Source organism: Vanrija pseudolonga, chromosome 7, assembly GCF_020906515.1.
Source record: "Vanrija pseudolonga chromosome 7, complete sequence".
Lineage (NCBI taxonomy): Eukaryota > Fungi > Basidiomycota > Tremellomycetes > Trichosporonales > Trichosporonaceae > Vanrija > Vanrija pseudolonga.
In genome coordinates this window covers 473,425-492,507 of record NC_085855.1, presented here as the reverse complement: position 1 = coordinate 492,507, position 19,083 = coordinate 473,425, and the positions used below count along the sequence as shown (strand labels likewise).

The 19,083-nt window shown below is 61.5% G+C and overlaps 6 protein-coding genes across 6 annotated transcripts; 5 read left to right on the top strand and 1 right to left on the bottom strand.

The window, feature by feature from the left end:
• Window positions 1-1,084: 1,084 nt before the first annotated feature.
• On the top strand, window positions 1,085-2,662 carry LOC62_07G009046 (uncharacterized protein; the record flags this gene model as incomplete). Its single annotated transcript, XM_062775585.1, has 1 exon — window positions 1,085-2,662. One exon carries the CDS (start codon window positions 1,085-1,087, stop codon window positions 2,660-2,662), a length of 1,578 nt encoding a protein of 525 aa, XP_062631569.1.
• Window positions 2,663-3,007: 345 nt separating this feature from the next.
• Window positions 3,008-4,447, top strand: LOC62_07G009045 (uncharacterized protein; the record flags this gene model as incomplete). The annotated part of the gene is made up of 1 exon (XM_062775584.1): window positions 3,008-4,447. The coding sequence occupies one exon, from the start codon at window positions 3,008-3,010 to the stop codon at window positions 4,445-4,447; it is 1,440 nt and encodes a 479-aa protein (XP_062631568.1).
• A 2,159-nt stretch (window positions 4,448-6,606) lies between these two features.
• Window positions 6,607-8,958, top strand: LOC62_07G009044 (uncharacterized protein; the record flags this gene model as incomplete). Its single annotated transcript, XM_062775583.1, has 1 exon — window positions 6,607-8,958. The coding sequence occupies one exon, from the start codon at window positions 6,607-6,609 to the stop codon at window positions 8,956-8,958; it is 2,352 nt and encodes a 783-aa protein (XP_062631567.1).
• A 134-nt stretch (window positions 8,959-9,092) lies between these two features.
• On the bottom strand, window positions 9,093-11,922 carry SPAC1F5.06 (Heat shock protein 70 lhs1). Its single transcript, XM_062775582.1, has 2 exons — window positions 11,619-11,922; window positions 9,093-11,529 (listed from the first exon to the last, which is right to left on the bottom strand). The coding sequence occupies exons 1-2, from the start codon at window positions 11,841-11,843 to the stop codon at window positions 9,142-9,144; spliced, it is 2,613 nt and encodes an 870-aa protein (XP_062631566.1). The 5' UTR covers window positions 11,844-11,922; the 3' UTR covers window positions 9,093-9,141.
• A 334-nt stretch (window positions 11,923-12,256) lies between these two features.
• On the top strand, window positions 12,257-13,588 carry sA (Phosphoadenosine phosphosulfate reductase). Its single transcript, XM_062775581.1, has 3 exons — window positions 12,257-12,566; window positions 12,602-13,045; window positions 13,337-13,588. The coding sequence occupies exons 1-3, from the start codon at window positions 12,418-12,420 to the stop codon at window positions 13,542-13,544; spliced, it is 801 nt and encodes a 266-aa protein (XP_062631565.1). The 5' UTR covers window positions 12,257-12,417; the 3' UTR covers window positions 13,545-13,588.
• A 146-nt stretch (window positions 13,589-13,734) lies between these two features.
• On the top strand, window positions 13,735-19,066 carry btb1 (BTB/POZ domain-containing protein 1). Its single transcript, XM_062775580.1, has 7 exons — window positions 13,735-13,873; window positions 14,028-14,533; window positions 14,616-14,865; window positions 14,904-14,958; window positions 14,997-15,213; window positions 15,253-17,856; window positions 17,895-19,066. Exons 2-7 carry the CDS (start codon window positions 14,301-14,303, stop codon window positions 18,979-18,981), a joined length of 4,446 nt encoding a protein of 1,481 aa, XP_062631564.1. The 5' UTR covers window positions 13,735-13,873; window positions 14,028-14,300; the 3' UTR covers window positions 18,982-19,066.
• Window positions 19,067-19,083: the final 17 nt, after the last annotated feature.

Below are 19,083 nucleotides of genomic sequence, written 5' to 3'. Positions count from 1 at the left end.
AGGCGCCGCGACGTTTCGACCGCCAGCAGGCTGGTACCCTCCATTACTCGGCTGGGCCCGACTCGAGCTTGCATGGGCGTTGGTGTTGAACTGCTGGGAGGCCTGAGGCAGCTGCGGGGTCTGACGCTCATCGGATGTCAAGGGCGCGAGCTGGGGCCGTCTAGACTGGGCGGCGAGCGGGTCTGGAAGGGACGGGAGGTACTGGGGCTGCTGCTGCGATCGCTGCGACTGTGGCTGCTGCTGATTAAGTGAAGCCTGATGCGATTCAGATGGTCTTGCACGTTGCTGCTGGTACAGCGAAGGCTGGGGCTGCATACCACCGCTGTTGGTGACCGATGCGCCGCCGGCCGCGAGCTCACGCGCGCGGACCTGGCTGAGTAGTCTGACGGCATGGTTGTAAGTGTCCCTGTTCAGCTCGTCGCGTTCATCGGGAGAGTATCGTGAGGACTGAACGGTCGAGATGGACGGGAGGTTGCGCGCGTCAGGCGGCGGAAGCGCCGCCTGCTGCTGCTGTTGCGGTTGCTGTTGTTGCCGCTGTTGTTGCTGCTGCTGTTGTTGTTCCCAGGCCCGGTGGTTCTGCTGGTTCTGCGGTTGTCGTTGTGGCGGATATTGCTGCGTATGCCGCTGGGAATGGGGCAGCATTAAGCATGAGTGTCGATGGGATGTGAGTGAGAGAGAGATGGAGTAGTTGATGCTAGGAGGATGGATGGGTGGGATGGGATGCTCGAAGTCAGTCTTGACCGCGTTTGGATAGGACCACGTGACTTTGAAACCTCCACTTTCGTGGTCCACCCATGGCGAGGGAGGAGGCCGCCGACGAGGGCCGTCGGCAGGGGGGGGGGGGGGGTATGCAATGTCTTGCTCTATGCATGGTGGGCATGATGGAGAGGAACAAAGTGAGAAGTATGACGTTCGGTGCATGCCTGGGCGATGTTCCAGCCGAGGGATGCTGCGCGAGGGCGATTCAGTGACGTAGAGGGCGGGCAGGCTGGCTGGCTGAGGGCTACCAAGTTGCTCGGCACCACTTAACAAGGCCGGCTTGATCTCACCTGGTAAATTCTTCCTTCCCCTCAACCTTTACACAATGCAGGAAGACAGCTACAACCAGATCCCCTTCCACGACCTACCAGACCACGACCTGGCAGCACTGTATTCTCCGCCACAACCACCCCTGTCCATAGGCCACATCGCCTCCACGGCCCTCGGCGTCTCCCCACTCTTGCCCGACAGAGTCCTCCTCCAAATCGGCACACATTTGTCCTCTGCCAAACGTTCCCTCTCCTACTTATCACTCACTTGCAAAGCCGCACACGTCCTCCTCGTCCCGATTCTGTACAACAGCCTCACACTCAATGCCACCAACTCCGGATGGATCACCCACGGCCTCCTCCCAGTACCAGTTCGCTGGCTCGAAGGCGATGTGCCCCAAGAGGAGGATCCGTTGAAAGATGACCCGAAGGCCCTTCGGGTACACCACCACCACCGGCCCCATCTTCCTCACAAGCTCAGCCGTCTCCTGGGCCGTGAAGACGACACCCCGCTGTTCGCCAACCCCGACCCGTTTGCCGGCCACATGCCCGACTCGAACGGGCACATTCCTCAGGATACGCGCTTCTCGCAAGCGGGATTCTCTTGCGCCCTCGAGAATCATGGACGAGAGTACACGACAACCTGGCTGCGGCACAAGCTGGCGTGTCTTCGATGGTGCACGCGTCTCGAGGTGCAAGATCTCCCCGACTCGGACGCACTGCACGCCCTCGAAGTCCTCTCCACTGCCCTCTTACCCAAGACGAGGCGAAAGCGATCAAAGGCAACCAAAGTCCTCTTCCCACGTCTCAAGTATGTTTCCGTTTCCGCGCAGGCTTTGAGTGGTCTAAGCCAGCGGCTAGAAGGCCTGCCCTCGTTGTCTCCGCTGTGCGCTGTGGAGCACCTCTGTCTCATCCAACCGAACTCGGGGCGCACCCTCCTCCAATGGTGGTCACTCAATGAGCGTCTAGATAGTGAGTGTATTCCCATTTTGAAGCTGAAAGTAGGTCACGAGTACTACATGGATGTCGTGTCGTGGATGGCCGAGGCCGCCGATTCCCTACGGGCACTCTACGACCTCGTCCACGACATGCCGATCCAGTCGGTGACGTATCACAATGCGGCGTATCTCCCTGCACTCTTCACTTCGCCCCTGAGTCGTGTTTTCTTCTGTCCCGATGGATTTCCTCCTTTCGGAGATTGGTACGGGCACATCCAAGAGGTCTACGCCGCAGCGGTCGATCGCCTCGAGTGGGGACGCGACGTTGGGGCTATCGACCTCATCGAAGGGAACAACTGGAGTGAGGAGGACTTGGCAAGGATGGAAGCCGAGTGGGGGGATTCAATCCTGTCCAAGGTACACTGGGTGGGCAAAGAAGACGCCGAGCCGTGTGTGGTTTGTGGGCTCAAGAAAGTGCTTGGTGAGGGCTGGCCACGGACGGCGCTTACACCAGGGCACACTACCAAGACGCACTTCTTCCGGGGCACCCGGATGTCAATCAAGCCCGAGTACGAGGGCGGCATGGCGCTGATAAGGCATGATACCGGTCCGATGGGCGGTGACGACCTGCGACACCGGCTGAGGGCAAAACTGTCAAAAATGTGGGAAAATGTCGAAAATCGGTCCCGCGCTTGAGTGGCTCTCATCGCCCTTTCAATCCGGGCACACGGCCCTCGCAGTATGCGAACACGAATGCGTGTGAGTGTGTGTGGGGAGGCTGGCGATAAATGTCTTCTGTGTGCCATACAGTCCTTTGTATTGACTCAAAGTGCTTCTCCCAGCGTTTCACGCATCGTCGCCCATTGTGGTGCAGTCACCCCCTCCGTTGCACCAAATCGTCCAATACCCCTATAATAATCCCATCCCCCTCCATCCCCCTGCTTCATACTCCCTCCTTCAGTCAATCGTGCTAAAGGTCTAATCCTCTCCAAAGGTAGTACCATGTGTCACCCTCCGCACCGTCTCGCTCACGCCCCCCAGATGGACATCGTCCACAACGTACTCAACCTCGTCCGCCGAGTCTCTGGCGGCAGGAAACACACCGTATCCACCCACAGCAGCTTCAGCGACAACATCGTTACTCCATTCAAGATCATCCATGTCACTGCCGAGGACGCTGTGAGCAGCAAGGTACCTCTACTGGACGACGATCCTTTCGTGCGCTGCCACAGGCCGTCACCAGCCATTGTCACCCCGGAACCACCACTCCTTACCCTCCCTGTTTTCCCTCCTTTCAAGATTCCCAAACGGTACCTCTCGTCACGTGTCGCCTCCTCTCCACCACCAGCCGGCCAGGCAGACCCCTCAGCCGACTTCCCGTGGCTCGGCCAGCTCGGTGATGCCTCTCCGCGTCTTCCGAATGAGATCATCCGGTTGATCGCGCAGAAGGCCGCCGCGTCTGGTGCTCAGGCAACGGTGGCCAACTTGGCTCTCGCATCCAAAGCAACTCACGCTGTGGTCATTCCCGAGCTTTACAACACCATTCATGTTACTTGGGGCAACATCTCCGGCTTGTGTTACGGTCTGCTCCCGCCAAGCAGTTTCGCGCGTGGCTCGAACACAACCAGCATATTTGAACTCGCCACGACGGTCATTCTCCACCAGCGTCAAGACTACAACGTCTTCCTCAAGTGGCAGCAGTACAAGCTCGGGTGCCTGGCCCTCTGCCGTACCGTGGTGCTCGAACGTCTCCCATGGGACCGCGAGCAGGAGTTTCTGGCGCTCCTTAGTCAATTCAGACTCACCTTTGGAGTCACCAAGGTCTTGTTTCCCAACGCCACGACATTGTCGATCACCAGCGAGGCAATGGTAAACCTCACGTGGGGGAGCCTTCGACGAGGGGTGTTTCAAGAGAAGACACTCCTCCGCAAGCTCGTTACCATTGCCAACATCTGCCACCCGACACAAGTGTGCTTTTCGCGGCCGAAGGAGCGGCGCAACGTGGCCGAGAAGTTTGACATGGGAAGTGGTCGCCGCCGCCGCCGCCGCCAGGCGCTAGTCACCGTGTCATTTCCAGAGGTTGTCACTTGTCTCACAGCAATGCTTCCTTCTATCGCCAGTGTCACCCTCCACGATGCCTTCACGTGCTACCCGGTTTTCCACGGCAACGTCTTGACTCGAGCCTTCTTCTCGCGAGAGTACGGCCTCAAGTGGGCATCGGGCGAGCCATTCCACGGATTCGTCGGTTTCCTCAGTGTCGACGCCATGACAATCCCCAGTGACCTCTACTCAGTGCTTCATGGCAAAGGCTGGGAGTTTATCGACGGTACGGAGCCGTCCGAGGGCCGACTGGACGCATTCGCCGCCGAGATCTCGCGACGCGACGCGCGAAACACGGAGCTCGTGGGCGAAATCCTTTCACGCATGCGGTGGAGCACGCGGGCCGAGGCGGCACCGTGCGTGTGCTGTGGTCGCAAGTAGCTAGTGGGTCGGGCAGTGGGTCGACGACTGCACAAGCTGCCGCACGACCACACTCGCGGAAAGAATCGTTCCGGCTGCCACCGATCCCCCCGGGTCAGCTATGACACACGACATGCGCACGCACCAGTGCTTTCGAGCACGCGGCCGCGCGCCTTCTCCATGCATAGATATTAAGAGCCAAGAGCTGCCGTATCGAGTAGTATGCAGCCATGTCCGGGCGAGAGGTCGCGCGACTTGAGCGTCAGTCAGCGTCATCCGCTGCCGATCCGTCGATCCGCCACGGGCGCCAGCCTCCGGCCCACCCACCAGCTTTAAGCACCTCGTGTGAGTCGTCATCCTTGTCGTCTCGTCATCCTCTTGGCAAAGTATAACCCCAGGTCGGTGAGAAGCATGCAAGAACCTTATCGAGTGAGTAGCCGGCCGTAACCCAGAGGTCCCCGCGTGAGAGTCGACCGCGGTGCAGACTCGCGCCGCCTCGCCCCCCACTCCCGCCCCATGACCACCGACCCAGAGCCCGACCACCCACAGCCACCGACGCGTTCACACGCAGGCAGTGCATCATCTCGCCCCCTGCGCCGAGCTATTTGCGCTTGGCCAAGAGATAACATAAAGTAAAGGACGTGGAATGATCTCGTGAGACGTCCATCACTTCTCACCCCGCCGATCTCATCAAGACCAACCCCCACCGACGACGACGACCTCGACAACGATCATGACATGGACAACGACAACTAAATGGTCTAGCGACGACCACATCCACCCACGCATGCCGGGTCCCGTCAGCCGCTAGCCTAAACACTGCCGCGCTGTCCCCACGACGGACAAAAGGCTCCCCCCAAGCCAATGTAGGAGCCAGCAAATCCCAACAAAAAAAACGCAGGCAAGACGCGGCCTGCGCAGAGGCGTCTAAAGGCTATCCCGCACTAGGCCCTGGGATCTCGAGATCCACTACGCGAACCGAGCGCGTTCGTTCGTTGCACGCGTCTGTCGTCGGACGCGGGCGCGGACGCGGACGCCGCGGTGTACCCGGCTGAATCCGACATCTCGGCTCTCGGCACTTTACGCCGGCGAATTTATCAGTCAGATGGCGGCTTGCGAGAGCAGCATCGTTCCGCATCGGAGTGTAACGCGCTGGGCTTCTTGCTTGCTGGTTCAGTTTGGGCACGGCACTGTGCTCTGCATGCTGGCTAGCTTCGGAGGCCTCGCCGTCCCTCACTGGCGAAGCATGGTTGTGTGCTCGCCCCGCGCCGCCTCCCCTCGCCCACGACGGGGTTCCATTCCGCGTGCCTTGTGGAACGCTGATACCGTGTATGGTCTTCGAGATAGACGAGCGTAACGGAGAGTCACGCGCGGTGCGCTGTAGTTGTCGGCTGGAACCATCCAGGAACAGAGCGCAGCTAGCTAGCGCTTGCTCGTTTCCTCCGCCCGCATCCGCAGGCAGACAAAAGTGCGAAGCCAGCGCCGCGTTTCATCATCGGGTGGCTCCGGGTGGCGTGCGTGGCGCAGCGGACCGCTCATGAGCGGCGCGTGGACAAGAGCATGGGCGGGAGTGGCTGCGGCATCGCTGCTTGTTCCTCGCAGGTTGCTTGGTGTCGGCCCGAGCGGTGCGCGTGGTGGCGCCATGGACGAGCATTGTGTGGCACGATCCGACCACCGCCGCCACGCCCACTGCCAGGAATGTCGTGCCGCCACGTCGCTCAGACCAGCAGGTTATCTACCCTCCTCTCGGGTCCTCGACTCCTGGCTTCGCACTCTCTCCCTCCTTGTCCTGCTCGTACCTGAGCGCGTAGCGCGCGCCAGCCCGCTGCTGACCTACTCTTTGGTCATTCGTGCGCGGCATGCATGTCGTCCGTCGTCCGTCGTCCACCACGACGACAGCTTTTTCTAGCCTTTCCGTCCTGCCTGCCCGGCCTTCTCCGCCACCTACAAAAGACTCGACGGGTTACATATCTCTCGTCCTTTCCACCCCGTCCAATTCTGGTAACCCCCTGCTACCTTTGCAACACCCAAGGAGTTCAAGTCAGCCTACACTGCAACATTGGCCAGCAGCAGAGTGATCAACCGTTCCTGTCCAGCTCTTCCTCTCCTCGTCGGCTCCTCTCCAGCTCTCCTGGTCACCCGACCTCTCTCCCCCCCTCCCCCAGCCAACACCCACCGCAATGGGACGGTCTAGCTCCCCACCGTCAATCGCATCATCGTCGCGGTCGCTCCCCGAGCGGGGCAAGTTTGTCAAGAACCCACTGGGCATCTTTGGCAAGTATTTCTCCGCCTTTGCCTACCGCAGCGCGCTCGACAAGAAGGCATCATCCAAACTGGTCAAGCAGCGCAACGAGGACCGCCCAAACTCGATCAACGCGCCGCGTGCTTCAGCAGACGACCACAACCACCACAACCCGACGATAAACGATGACTTGTACAGCTTCCACCACCACCCCGACTCACGGTACCACCAGCAGCAGTACGAGCTCCACATGTCATCGGCCCATTACCACCAGCAGCGGCTGCGCGAAGATCGCGCGAGTGGCAGCAGCGCCAGCAGCCACCACACGCACCAGACACACTTTGACCCGACGCCGCTACCTGTGCGGCGGCCAGTTACCCCAACGCCGCCGACGCCGCCGCCCAAGCTTCCCCCGACGCCAAAGTCCAACGGCCGCCTATTCCCACCAACTCCGGGATCCGTGACGCCCACAAAGCCAAACCAGAGGCCTCCGCCCCTTGGCGCCGCACCGCCCAGGCCTGCTCGCCCCGGCGGCCGATCGCCACTGCCACAAGGCCAAGGGCGATCGGGAGCCTCGCCGAGCCCGGCGCGCCAGATGGTTCGCCAACACGCAGCATCCATGCCGTCGGCTGAGCGCTCGCGCACCCCGTCTGCCCAGCACCGCCCGCCGCAGGCCCCCCCGCCACAGTGCGCGCTCCCCCCGGCCCCGGTCCCCACCTTTCCCTGGCTGCACAAGGGCGAGTTTGGCCCCGTGTCACATGTGCTGCCGGACGCTGCACTCGAGAGGATCGCCACGTTCCTCAGCGAGATGGAGGCGTACGGGTCCCTCGCGAACATTGTCTTGTGTTCCAAGGCGTCACACGCCCTCGCCACCCCCGTGCTCTACCACACCATCCCGCTCGCGTGGCACAACATGCCACACCTGCTGTATGGCCTCGGACACTCGGGCCGCGCGTACCGCTCCGTCGCCATCAGCAAGTGGGACCCCGTGTCGCGCGACATGTCGTCGACGACCTCGCGCGGCAAGATGGGCGCCTTCTCGATGTACCACTCGTACCGCAAGGAACACAACGAAAAGTGGCGCCGGCACAAGCTCGCGTGCCTGCGCTTCGTCAAGCGCGTTCATGTCGAGTCGCTTCCTTGGGACTCGGCTTCCAAGCAGCTCCGCGAGCTCACCAGCATGCCATACTACACGCGGTTCAACAACCTCATGCTCAGCGGCAGCATCCACCTCTTCCCGTCAGTCGAGCATGTGTCCTTCTCCGCGGCGGCTGTCGCCTCGCTCCAGTGGACTGCTCCGGACGCAGAGCAGCACGAGCTCGAGCTGTGCGAGTACGAGCGCCACCTCCTCACCCTGTGCCACCTCTTCTCGCCAAAGCACATCTGCGCCGGGCGCCCGACCGAAGTCCGCCACAGGCTCGAGAACCAGCCGTCGCCCATCCCGCGCATGTCCCACTCGTTCCCAAAGGTCATGCTCGACATTTCCAAGGTGTGGCACCTGCGCAGTGTGACATTCCACGACGTCTTCACCGTCGAACCAGTCTTCCAACCAGGTACCCAGGTGCGCGCGTACTTCTCTCTCGAGCCCCGCAGCCGCGCGCAGGCCAACGAGCCATGCGTGACGCCGTACCCCGAGTGGCTGTCGACCGTCGCCCAGACCCAGACGCCGCTGGCCGCTTCGGCCAACCAGTCGCCGCTTGCCCTCGCCAAGACGTCCTCGCCGCCGCCCTCGATCCACGGAGGCCACGGCACAGGGCCCAGCCTCATCCCCTCGCCCGTGTCAATGACCTTCTCGGGGTCCTCAGCCTCGTCAGTGTCCCTCGCGTCCGAGTCGACTGCCAGCTCGTTCCCGAGCAGCCGGCCGTCAATATCCTCCTCCTCCATCTCGTCAGCTTACACCGTTGTCTCCAGTGTGCCGAGCAGCGTGTCGTCCCCGCCCGCGAGCCCCAAGGTCTCCACCGCCGGCTCCATCTTCGGCCATGTCGGAATGCACCAGGCGCCCCAGCCGCAGCAGGACCCGTCCCCGCCCGCGACGCCGCTCACGAGCAAGCCCCACTGCCAGATCCCGATCCACACCATCGCGCACACGCGCGCCCTCCTCCGCTCCGTCCCCAACTGGGAGTTTATCGGCGCGCCGACGCCGACCGCCGCGGCGCTCGACGACCTCGTCAGCCACATTGCCTACGGCTCCACCGTCAACGACTGGAACGTTGGCGCAGAGGTCGTCGGCAGAATGCGCTGGACGCGTAGGGCCGCCGCCAAGCGCTGCCCGTGTTGTGCAAAGGCCTAAGCTGCAACAACAACACAACACATTTATATTGTGCCACCAATCTCAAACTTAAAGAACGCAAAGCACCCAAATTCTCTTACAAGTAGATCATAGATAGAAGCAAGTGTAGAAGAATGTAACGTTTTGAAACTGATCTATGCAATGGATGCCATGCCACTAAATGTACCGCCTTGTCTACTGCTTCTAAAGCTCGTCGTGCTCGACCTTCTCGTCCTTCTTCTCCTCCTCCTCGGCCTGCTCCTCAGCCTTGCCCGTCTCCTCCTCGGCCGCAGCACTTGTGCTGCTGCTTGGTCGCGGTGGCCGGGGGGCGCGAGGCTGCCTCTTTGCCTCGAGCTTGAGGACGTGCGCCTGGAGGCGCTTGCCCCGCTCATCGAGCTCGGCGGTGAAGATGACCGGGTCGGCCGTCTTGTCCTGCTCGAGGGGCACCTGTTGCTCCATGAGGCCGTCCATCCACGTCTCGTAGTCCTTGAGCATGTTCTTGACCTCGTCCAGCTCCTCCTGCGTGAACTTGGGGGGCGCCGCCGGCTTGTCCGCGGGGGCGTTGGCCACGGCCTCGAGCGCCGCCGTGCGGTTCTTGGACGCCTCCACAAGGAAGTGGCGGCCGGCAAACATGGCCTGCTGGAAGTTGTCGATCGCAGGGCCGCGGGTCTGGCTCTCCTTGAAGCGCACAACGATGGGGCTCTCGATCGTCTCGAGCGCAGTGCGCTTGGCCAGAAGAGTCTTGACATCGGCGTCCTCGGCGTGGTCGTGGAGCCACTCAAAAGTGTCCTCGACAAGCTTGGACAGGATCTTGCGTTCCTCAGGCTTGGCAAACTCGTGGACAGCGCGGTTTTCCGCGTCGTCCGACAGCAGGTTCTGCAAACGGTAGAGGTAGCCCTCGAGCATGTTGCGAGCCTCCGCGCGGGCCTTCATGGCGCTCTCAAAAGTCGCGATCGACGCCAGACGCTCGCGAGTGACACGCTTCTCCTCCTTGGTCAAGGGCTTGTAGCCAACGGGCTTCTCGCGGACCTTGAGGGCGACACGGGGCGTCTTCTTCTTGGCGGGGACGGCCTCGGTCTTGTTCTCGGCAGCGGCAGCAGACTCGTCGCCGTCGGCGTCAGCGTCCGTCTCGGTAGCGTCGGCAGCCTCGGTAGTGGTCTCCTCCTTCTTGCCGAAGAGCCCCTTGAGGGCACCGGCGACACCGCCGTTGGTAGCTGGCTCAGTCTCGTTGGACACGAGGGCAGCGTTGGCGACGCTGAAGATGCCGCGGGCGTCGAGGCGGAGAGTGACATTGACAACGGGCGAGGGAGCGGTATAGTTGGCAAGCGCGTCCTTGATGTCAAGAACGGTAGCGATCGAGACGGGCTCGCCAGACTGGGTGAACTCGAGCGTGATCTCGTCCTTGGGGGCAAGGAGGAGCGACTTGCGCTCGCCGAGCTTGGTGCCGACAGGGAAGACGACCTCGCCGCCCTTGATCGAGATGTCGTACACGCTGCGCTCGAGGATCTCAATCTGCTTCATCTTGAACTGGCGGGTAAGACCAGCGCCATAGAAGGCGGCACCAAGGACGGCGGCCTCGTCGCTGTTGACGTTCTGGGCGATGAGGTCCTCGGAGGGGAGGATCGACTTGACGGCCGACTGAACAAACGGCACACGGGTGTTGCCGCCGAACAGGATGACCGACTTGACGTCATTGAACGAGACACCAGCCGACTTGAGAGCGCTACGGAGCGGAGTGAGGAACTGCTTCCTTTCGGGAGCAATAGTCTTCTCGAGCTCGGCGCGGGTGATTGACGAACGGAAGTCAATGTCGTCAAAGACCGACTCGATCGAAATCTGGGCCTCCTGGTTGGCGCTGAGGATGTTCTTCACACGGACGGCCTCCTTGGTAAGCTTGGCGATGGCGCGGGCGTCGTTCTTGACGTCCTTGCGGCCAGTCTTGGCGATGAACTTGTCAATGATAATGTCGCGCACCGCGATGTCGAGGTGGATACCGCCAATGTCGAGATATCCGACGCCGAGAACATCAATGTGGGTCGTGTTGATGAGCATCTTGGACCTGGGCGACGGCGCGTACGAAGTCTGGTAGAAGGAGAGGACGGTAGCGGAAGTTGAGAGCGCGCCCGAGTCGTATACGACGTGGATCTCACGCTCTCCCTCGCCAGTCTCGACGTCGTAGTTGGGGAAGGTGCGAGTCATGGCGTAGTTCAGGCCGACACCAGTTCCCTCGCCAATCATGGCGAGGCAGGTGAGGCCCTGGAGCTCGAGGGCATCGCGGTAGGCGCGGCGCTGGGCCTGCGTCCACCACGCGGGGACGGTGACGACGACCTGGGTCACGCTCTCCTCGGCGCTCTCCTCGGCCAGGCCGCGGTAGTACGCGAGCTGGTGGGCGAGCAGGGCAGTCGGTGTCCAGACCTCGCCGTGCGAGTCGGGCTGGGGCGAGATGTGGCTCGGCGCCTTGGGGTGGGGGAAGATGAGGACGCCGTCTTCTGTCACGACGGGGGGCTGGGGGAAGATCGGGAGCTGGGGAGCCGACTCGGACGCAAGCAGGTGCTTGACGTAGGGAAAGTGTGTATCCGGGAAACGGACGGCCTGCGGGGTGTGTCAGAATGAATGTCGGGTGCGGGGCAACGAGGTGTGTGCGCTCAATGACGCGCGCTGCACCAGCTAGCTCCACTTACCGCCATCTTGGCCTCTTGTCCAAACACGCGCTCATCGCGCTTCCAGCTGACGACCGAGCTGATCTTGCGCTTTGAATCGCGGTCCAGCAGCACGTCAAAGGGGTGGCCTGGCTTGACGAGGGAGAGTTTTGTAAACTCTGCTCCATAGTCGATGGCGAGGAGTGCGGCCTGTACTGCTGGGAGCAGGAGCGCCACGATGAGCAGGAGACTGCGTGTGAGCCTCATGGTGGGGGAGTTTAACTGTGTGCCCAAACACGCAAGGTGCGATGGTGGGGTTATAAGTGTTGAGTGTGATGGTGGGGCCAACACGTCGATGACTTGACTTTTGCCATCTTGGCACGACGACTTGGCCTGTCGGTCGGCACTGCCGGCACCCGTGGGCACCGTGGCGGGACGCAGCCACCGACGTGGAGGTGGACCGCCGCCACGCGTCTGTGGTTGTAGCCTAGACTTTTTGATCCCGCCGGCTTCGGACATGTACGAGCAAGTTCGGCACGTGGATCTCGCGTGCGTGGCAGCGGGACCAAATTATCACCCAGATTCGTGACCCTCCACTTTTGAGAATTCCAGACATGACGACGATGGCGATGGTGTGATGCGACAAGAAACAACGAAGAGTTATCAATGACGACGAGGAGAAGAGACTTGGTGATGACAAACACATCCTCTCACACACGCAGCAGGACGTAGAGCAAGCTCTCTCAGCTCCCACACCATCTACAAAAGCCTACCTCACGACCGAGGACGAAAGCTCCATCCCTCCCTCCTTCACCCCCCAACCCCAACCCCCACCTCCACCATGTCGGACGAAGACCGCCTCACGCCGCAGTACACCGCGGCCCAGATCGACGAGTTCAACAAGCAGCTCGACGGCAAGACGCCCCAGGAGGTCCTCACCTGGGCCATTGACAACGTCGATGGGCTGTACCAGACCACCGCGTTCGGCCTGTAAGCTTGCACACCGTCACACAAGCTGACATCAGCACTGGCCTCGCTGCCCTCGACATGATCTCCAAGATCTCGCTCGACCGTGACGAGACGCACCTCGTCCCCCTCATCTTCCTCGACACGCTGCACCACTTCCCCGAGACCAAGGAGCTCGCGACGACCGCCTCGGACACGTACCTCGCCCCGCTGCACACGTACACGCCGCCCAATGTGGCGACGGCCGAGGAGTTTGCCGCCAAGTACGGCGACAAGCTCTGGGAGACGGACGAGGCGAGCTACGACTACCTCGTCAAGGTTGAGCCGGCTGCGCGCGCATACAAGGAGCTCGGTGTCCGCGCTGTTATCACAGGACGGAGGCGGAGCCAGGGCGCCGACCGCGCCGACCTCAAGGTGCTCGAGGTCGACGAGCGCGGCCTGCTCAAGGTCAACCCGCTGATTACTTGGTCATTCAAGGAGGTCAAGGACTATGTTGACAAGGAGTGAGTGGAACAGAATCGTCATTGGCGTGGAGTCGAGAAGGGAGCTTGGCTTCATTGCCTTCCTCGTCTTCCTTGCCTTCCTCGCCTTCCTTTGCCCACCTACGCGCTGTCGAGCGTAGCTCGCGAGCAAGGTCTCCCCACCCACCCACCCTGCTACGCGAGTGATACGGTGCCCGCCCACCCACCCTTATGATCGCGCAGCGATCAAGAATTATGCCACCACCCACCCCTCCATCCGGCTCCGCCTCCCCCCACCTGTCACCGCTCCGCCTTCCCATACTAACATCCCAGGGGCGTCCCGTACAACCCTTTGCTCGACCAGGGATACAAGTCTATTGGCGATGTCCACTCTACTGCTTTGCCCGACCCTAATGCCGCTTCTGACGCCGGAGAGCGCTCTGGACGGTGGCAGGGCAAGGCCAAGTCGGAGTGCGGTCTGCACACCAACTACTTTGAGATGAAGAAGAAGTTTGAGCAGAAGGCCGAGGCCGCCGCATGAGGATCGTGTATTGTTTGTAGCGAGTATGGATGGACCTTTGTGTATGTGCCGCCTGGGGGTATGGGTTGCGGGGGCCGGTGGGGTGTCGAGGCTGGAGCCGACCCCAACAGTCACCTGCCACAATCAACAGCCTTGCCCCATGCATATAGTCCGGCATTGTCGCACGTTATCTCTCCCCGTATCCCGGTCACTCCACAGAAAGTGCATACGTATGACCCCCCGAGACTAGTTTGTTGTTGGTCTGAGAAACGTAGGTGCCTCGGCTCGGTTACCTGGCTGCCGCCTGTTGCCCCTTTGCCCCCTCCACTCTGGTGCGCCGCGTTTGAAACGTTTGTAACTGCGCGCTGTTTGGTGCACAATTTGGGCTGACTGTGTGGTTATCGCCCTCGTCCGTCATTACCGCCGCCGCGCGCCTCTTTACACGTTCATTCCCATCGCGGCCCTCCCCCCCCCTCTTGTTTACATTCAAACGCGTACACAAAGACAACATCAGTCGACGCCCACCACTTGCATCACACTCAAGTGGTACCCAGCAACTCCCTTCGACTCGGAGCACGCAAATCTACCTTCCTCTGACTCGGTTTCTTCGGTCCCGATAACCTTCGTCGCCGCTTAGCAGCCAACAAGCAGCTCGACCGCTTTTCGTCGCGCTGCACCACCTCTCGGAACGCCGCAAGAGCGAGACACACACCAACAGCTCCGAGCTAGTTGGTCTGTCCCGCTGTCCTTGCGCGTCTCTGAGACTCGCAACATCGCATGCCCAACCTCCACGCGCACTACTACCATGGTAATGTCAAGGCGTTCCGTCAAGAGCTGGACGGAACGGCTACCCACGCGCAAGCTGGATCCGGCAGCAGCAGCGCCAACGGAGGCACAGGCAAGAGCCTGAACCCCGGCAGCGCGTCGGGTGGCCGTAGCTGGTCAGCAGGCGGCTTCACCTGCCCGCCCGTCAAGGCCGACCCCAATGAGCGCGATGGCCTCGGCAGGACGTGAGTCACACCCGTTGGCCACCCAGGCTTGATCATCGCCTGCGTGGCCTGAGAAGTCTGAGACGTCGCTAACATGACGCAGAACGCTCCACCTTGCGGCCTCGAGCCTCACACCACAGGCATACACGTTCTTCACTATTCTGCTGAGGAGCCCGAACCTGTCGGTCAACCTCCAGGACTACGAGTCGGGGTACACGGCCCTCCATCGCGCACTGTACGCCGGCAACATCCGGGCCGCGCGTGATCTTCTTGCGAGGAGCGATACCGACATCTCGATCAAGGACGGCGAGGGATTGACGGCGTTTGATCTCTACAACGGGACGGTCGAGGGGGTGGGTCGCCGGCGCAGGGGGTCGATGCTGACGAGCAGACAAACCCGCCGACTGATGTCGACGGCACCGATCTGTATGCCTGGGGCGTTAATCGTGCGTATTGGGTGTCTAGCTGTTTGCTGATGTTGCAGGCAACTTTGCTCTCGGAACTGGCGATTCGACAGACAAGGCGTTCCCAGACAGAATCAACCTCCTCACCCAGCGCCAGGCGAGCGATAATCCCGACCCGGCTCAGCGCTTCTTCCATGTTGGCATCAAGGAAGCCAAGATGGCGAGGTTGCACACGACAGTCGTGACGAACGAGGCTCGGGGTAACCTCAGCTTATCGGGCTTTGGGTCTGGTGGACGGTGAGTTTTCACTTTCGGAGCATGTGCTGACGAATACAGCCTTGGCAGAAGTGTTCACTCGCAGCTGTCCCTCCTCCCCCTTCCTGACTTGCAGCACACGATTGTGGGGACGGCACTCGGCCAGGACCACACTCTGGCTCTCACATCTGGGGGATACATCCTCTCGTGGGGAAACAACCGGTTCGCTCAGCTTGGGTACGCGATCGAGGCGCCCGAGGTGCCCAACCCGTTCGCCAAGGACGGCGACGAGCTCGTCCAGGCCCAGCCAAAGCGTATTATCGGCCCCCTGAAGAAGGAGTGGGTCCGTGGTGTGGCTGCAGGCCGCATGTCAAGTGCATGCTGGACGGCTGATGCCGTGTGGACATGGGGCACCAACCTCGGCCACCTCGGCTATGAGAAGGCGGCCAACCCCGTCCAGGTGAACCCGCGCAAGGTCACCTCCATCTCACAACCCGTTATCGACGTTGCGCTATCCGACTACGCCATGCTCTGTCTCCTCGACTCGTACGAAGTGCTCTGCTTCCACCACGATACCAACTTTAAAATCAACTTTGGCGGCCCTCAGAGGTCACTTAGGACTCCTAAAAACCCAGGCCAAGTCAGCCTCGACCCCGAGATCCGCAAGGTCACCTCGTGTGGCCTCACCTTTGCCACCCTATCCAGGAAAGGTGATGTCTGCACCTTCCAGCTGCCTCACCCATCGGAAGAGGCCACCAAGGACGCGCGTGACCGATATGTCACCGTTAAGCCTCAGATTCAGTGGGCGCTCCGCAAGAACTTCACTGCCGTCAGGGATCTTGCCCTCGGCTCGGATGGCACGCTGATCGTGTCCACCGCCTCGGGCCACGTATTCGTGCGACAGCGGTTAAAGGCTGGCTCTGGCCAGCTCAAGTTCAGGCGCGTGCCGTACCTGCAGCGAATCATCAAGGTCGCGTGCAACGAGTCTGGCGCGTTCGCGGCGGTTCGCGTGGACGCCAAGCCCACGCCCATCGAGTACAAGGGCAAGACGTTTGAGGAAGACTTGTTCCTCTTACAGCCTCACTTCAGGCGATTCGAGCACCAGATGACCGACGAGGACTTTGAGCGTCACCAGTCGGCTGCCAAAGCCACAGACGAGGACGAGGACGAAGGGTCTAACCCGGTCGCCCACGACATTACGATGGCAATCTCGATGTGCCAGATCTTGGAGCGATGGCAGGCGACAAGTAGCGACTCGCTGTTTGCCTGGGGCCAGCCGCTGCTTGGTAGCGATATCAAGCTGGTTGTCGGCGAGTATGCCATCCCAGCACACAGCGTCTTGCTATGCCTTCGGACACCAGTGTTCGCCCGCGCTCTCTCTGGCGCAAAGGTTGACGGCATTACGCTCGGCAAGGATGGGGATGGACCGACGCTCGAGCTCGACGCATGTCACCCCCTCGTTGCTCTCCTTCTCCTCCAGTTCCTCTACTCGGACAACATCGCAGCTGTTTGGGACTCGAGAGTTGCCCACATTCTCCAGGACAAGTTCAAGGATCTCAAGCTGCCCATCGGGGAGATCAAGGCCGACGTGCGTCGGTTCGCAGAGGTTCTTGAGCTCGCCCCTCTTTCACCTGTCCTGCAACTCTTGTCAAAAGCGCCAATCTCTCAGAGTACATTGGCCCCCGACGTCGCCACGTTCTTTGAGCAGACGTCGACACCGCCGTCCGACCTGTGCGATATGATTGTCTCGCTTGCAGACCGCGATGTCGCGTGCCAGTCGGTCCTGCTGCGCGCACGTTGCCCGTTCTTCGAGTCCATGTTCGCCGACGGCGAATGGGCTGTCGAGCGTGACGAGAACAACAAGGCCGTGATCGACATGCCCCACCTTCGCTGGCGGCCAATGAACCTCGTGTTCAGGTTCATCCACGAGGGTGTCGAGGACGACCTTTTCGACTACCTCCACCAGGAGACGCTCGACGAGTTCTTGGACTTTGTGTTCGAGGTCATGGCGGCCGCAACAGAGTTGCTAATGGACCGTCTGGTCCTCGTGTGCTCGCGCGTCATCGCCCGACACTGCAACCCGTACAACGCGGCGGCGTTGGCTGTCGAGGCATCGTTCTACCAGGCGACGACGCTCAAGCTCAGCATCTTCGACTACATCATTGCGTGCATGGAGACCATGCTGGAAAGCGGTCTCCTGGACGACATGGACGAGGACGTCATGAAGGACCTGTGCGGCGTCATTGCGGCCAAGCAGCGTGACAAGGCCATTGTGCCGAGGACCGGTCTGCTTGTCGACGACTTGATGGCCAAGCACCGCGAGTGGATTGCAGTGCAGGACATACCTGTTCCTCGGATTCGCGTTCCTCAAAGATGGAAGCCAAAGTCGCCACGGATCTCACCGGCCGACACGACGTCCATGTCGCAGATCCACAAGCGGCCACCCAAATCGACGCTGGGGACACCAGACTTGAAGCCATTGCAGCCGTCGATTGCAGACGATGACATCTTCTCTATGGATGACGAGCCGACGTTGTCATCGTCCCCCGCTCTGGGCCCGTCGCCGGGCTCACGGGGTGCCGCTACACCGAACACACGGCCTATTACCCCTCTCAACTTGCCAAGCAGCTCGGCTGGCGCGGGTAAGGGAGCCGTGTGGAAGTCGAGGACGGTGGAGTCGGAGAAGTGAGTGTGGTTTGGTTGGAGAAGTGCTGACAACGCAGGGTCGACTTGCGCAGTATTATGGCCGAGGCCGCGGCAACGAAGAGACCGGCAGTGCCGACCACCCCGGCGTCCAAGCTTGGTACATCGCCATCACTTGGATCGTCTCCTCGGATGACACCAGCAGGCCCGCCACGAGCATCGACTCCAGGTAGCTCGGGTTCGCCATGGCGTGCGGTGGACACACGGAGGACGTCGCTCACGGGCATCCAAAACCAGCAGTCGGCACCGCCTGCTGCCAGCTCGGCCCTTGCTCGTGCGGCTACGTCTCAGGCGTCGCCCGCACCGCAGCGCAACCTCATCACACCGGTCAAGATGCAACCGGCAACAGTCACGCCGCGACGAGCGGCAGGAGGCGCGGCATGGGCAACGCCGACAACGTATGCGGCTCCGCAGCCTCTGGCCGGGCCGAGCACATCTCCCGCTGCGTCCAGCATGCCTGCATTCTCGTTGCTGGCTATCCAGCAGGAAGAGCGCCTGGCCGCCGAGAAGACTACCCCCAGAGCACCAAAAAGCTTCACCGAGATCCTCAAGGAGGAGAAGGCCTCCAAGGCTGCGGCCAAAGAGGAGGAGAACTTCTTGCGCTGGTGGCAGGAGGAGGAGTCTAGGCAGAAGGCGGCGACGGGCTCCTCGGGTTCGCAGCCAGGCGCTGCGGCTGCGAACAGTGGCCGGGGCCGTGGCCGAGGAGGGCAACAGCAGACCCGCGTCGCGAAACGTGGGGGGCGCGGCGGTGGCGAGGGCCCAGCCAATGGAGACAACCACGACACGGCGGACACGCGGGGTGGGTCCGGCGGCGCTGGCGCTGGTGGCCGTGGGCGAGGCCGAGGAGGCGGCAAACACGGCGGGCGCAACTCGAACGGCGGCAGCAACGGGGCTGAGGAGGCGACCAAGCCGAACGGCAACGGTGCACCGAAGGCGAATGGCCAGAGTGCCGCGGTGCTCAAGGCCAGCGGTAGCGCCAACTCCCCCGACGGCCCTGCCAACGGCCGGACCCCTGGCGAGCCGAGACGGGCCAGAGGACAGCGAGGAGGTGGAGGGAGGGGAGGCAAGGAGGCAAAGGAGGACAAGCCGAAGGCAGTAGTCGTGTAGTGCAGACAATTGAAGTGCATCCAACCATATTCTCTATCATCATACACAGCTATAAGTACGGCAATGCATGGGTAGGGAAGAGGAACTAGGGTGGTGGCAGCC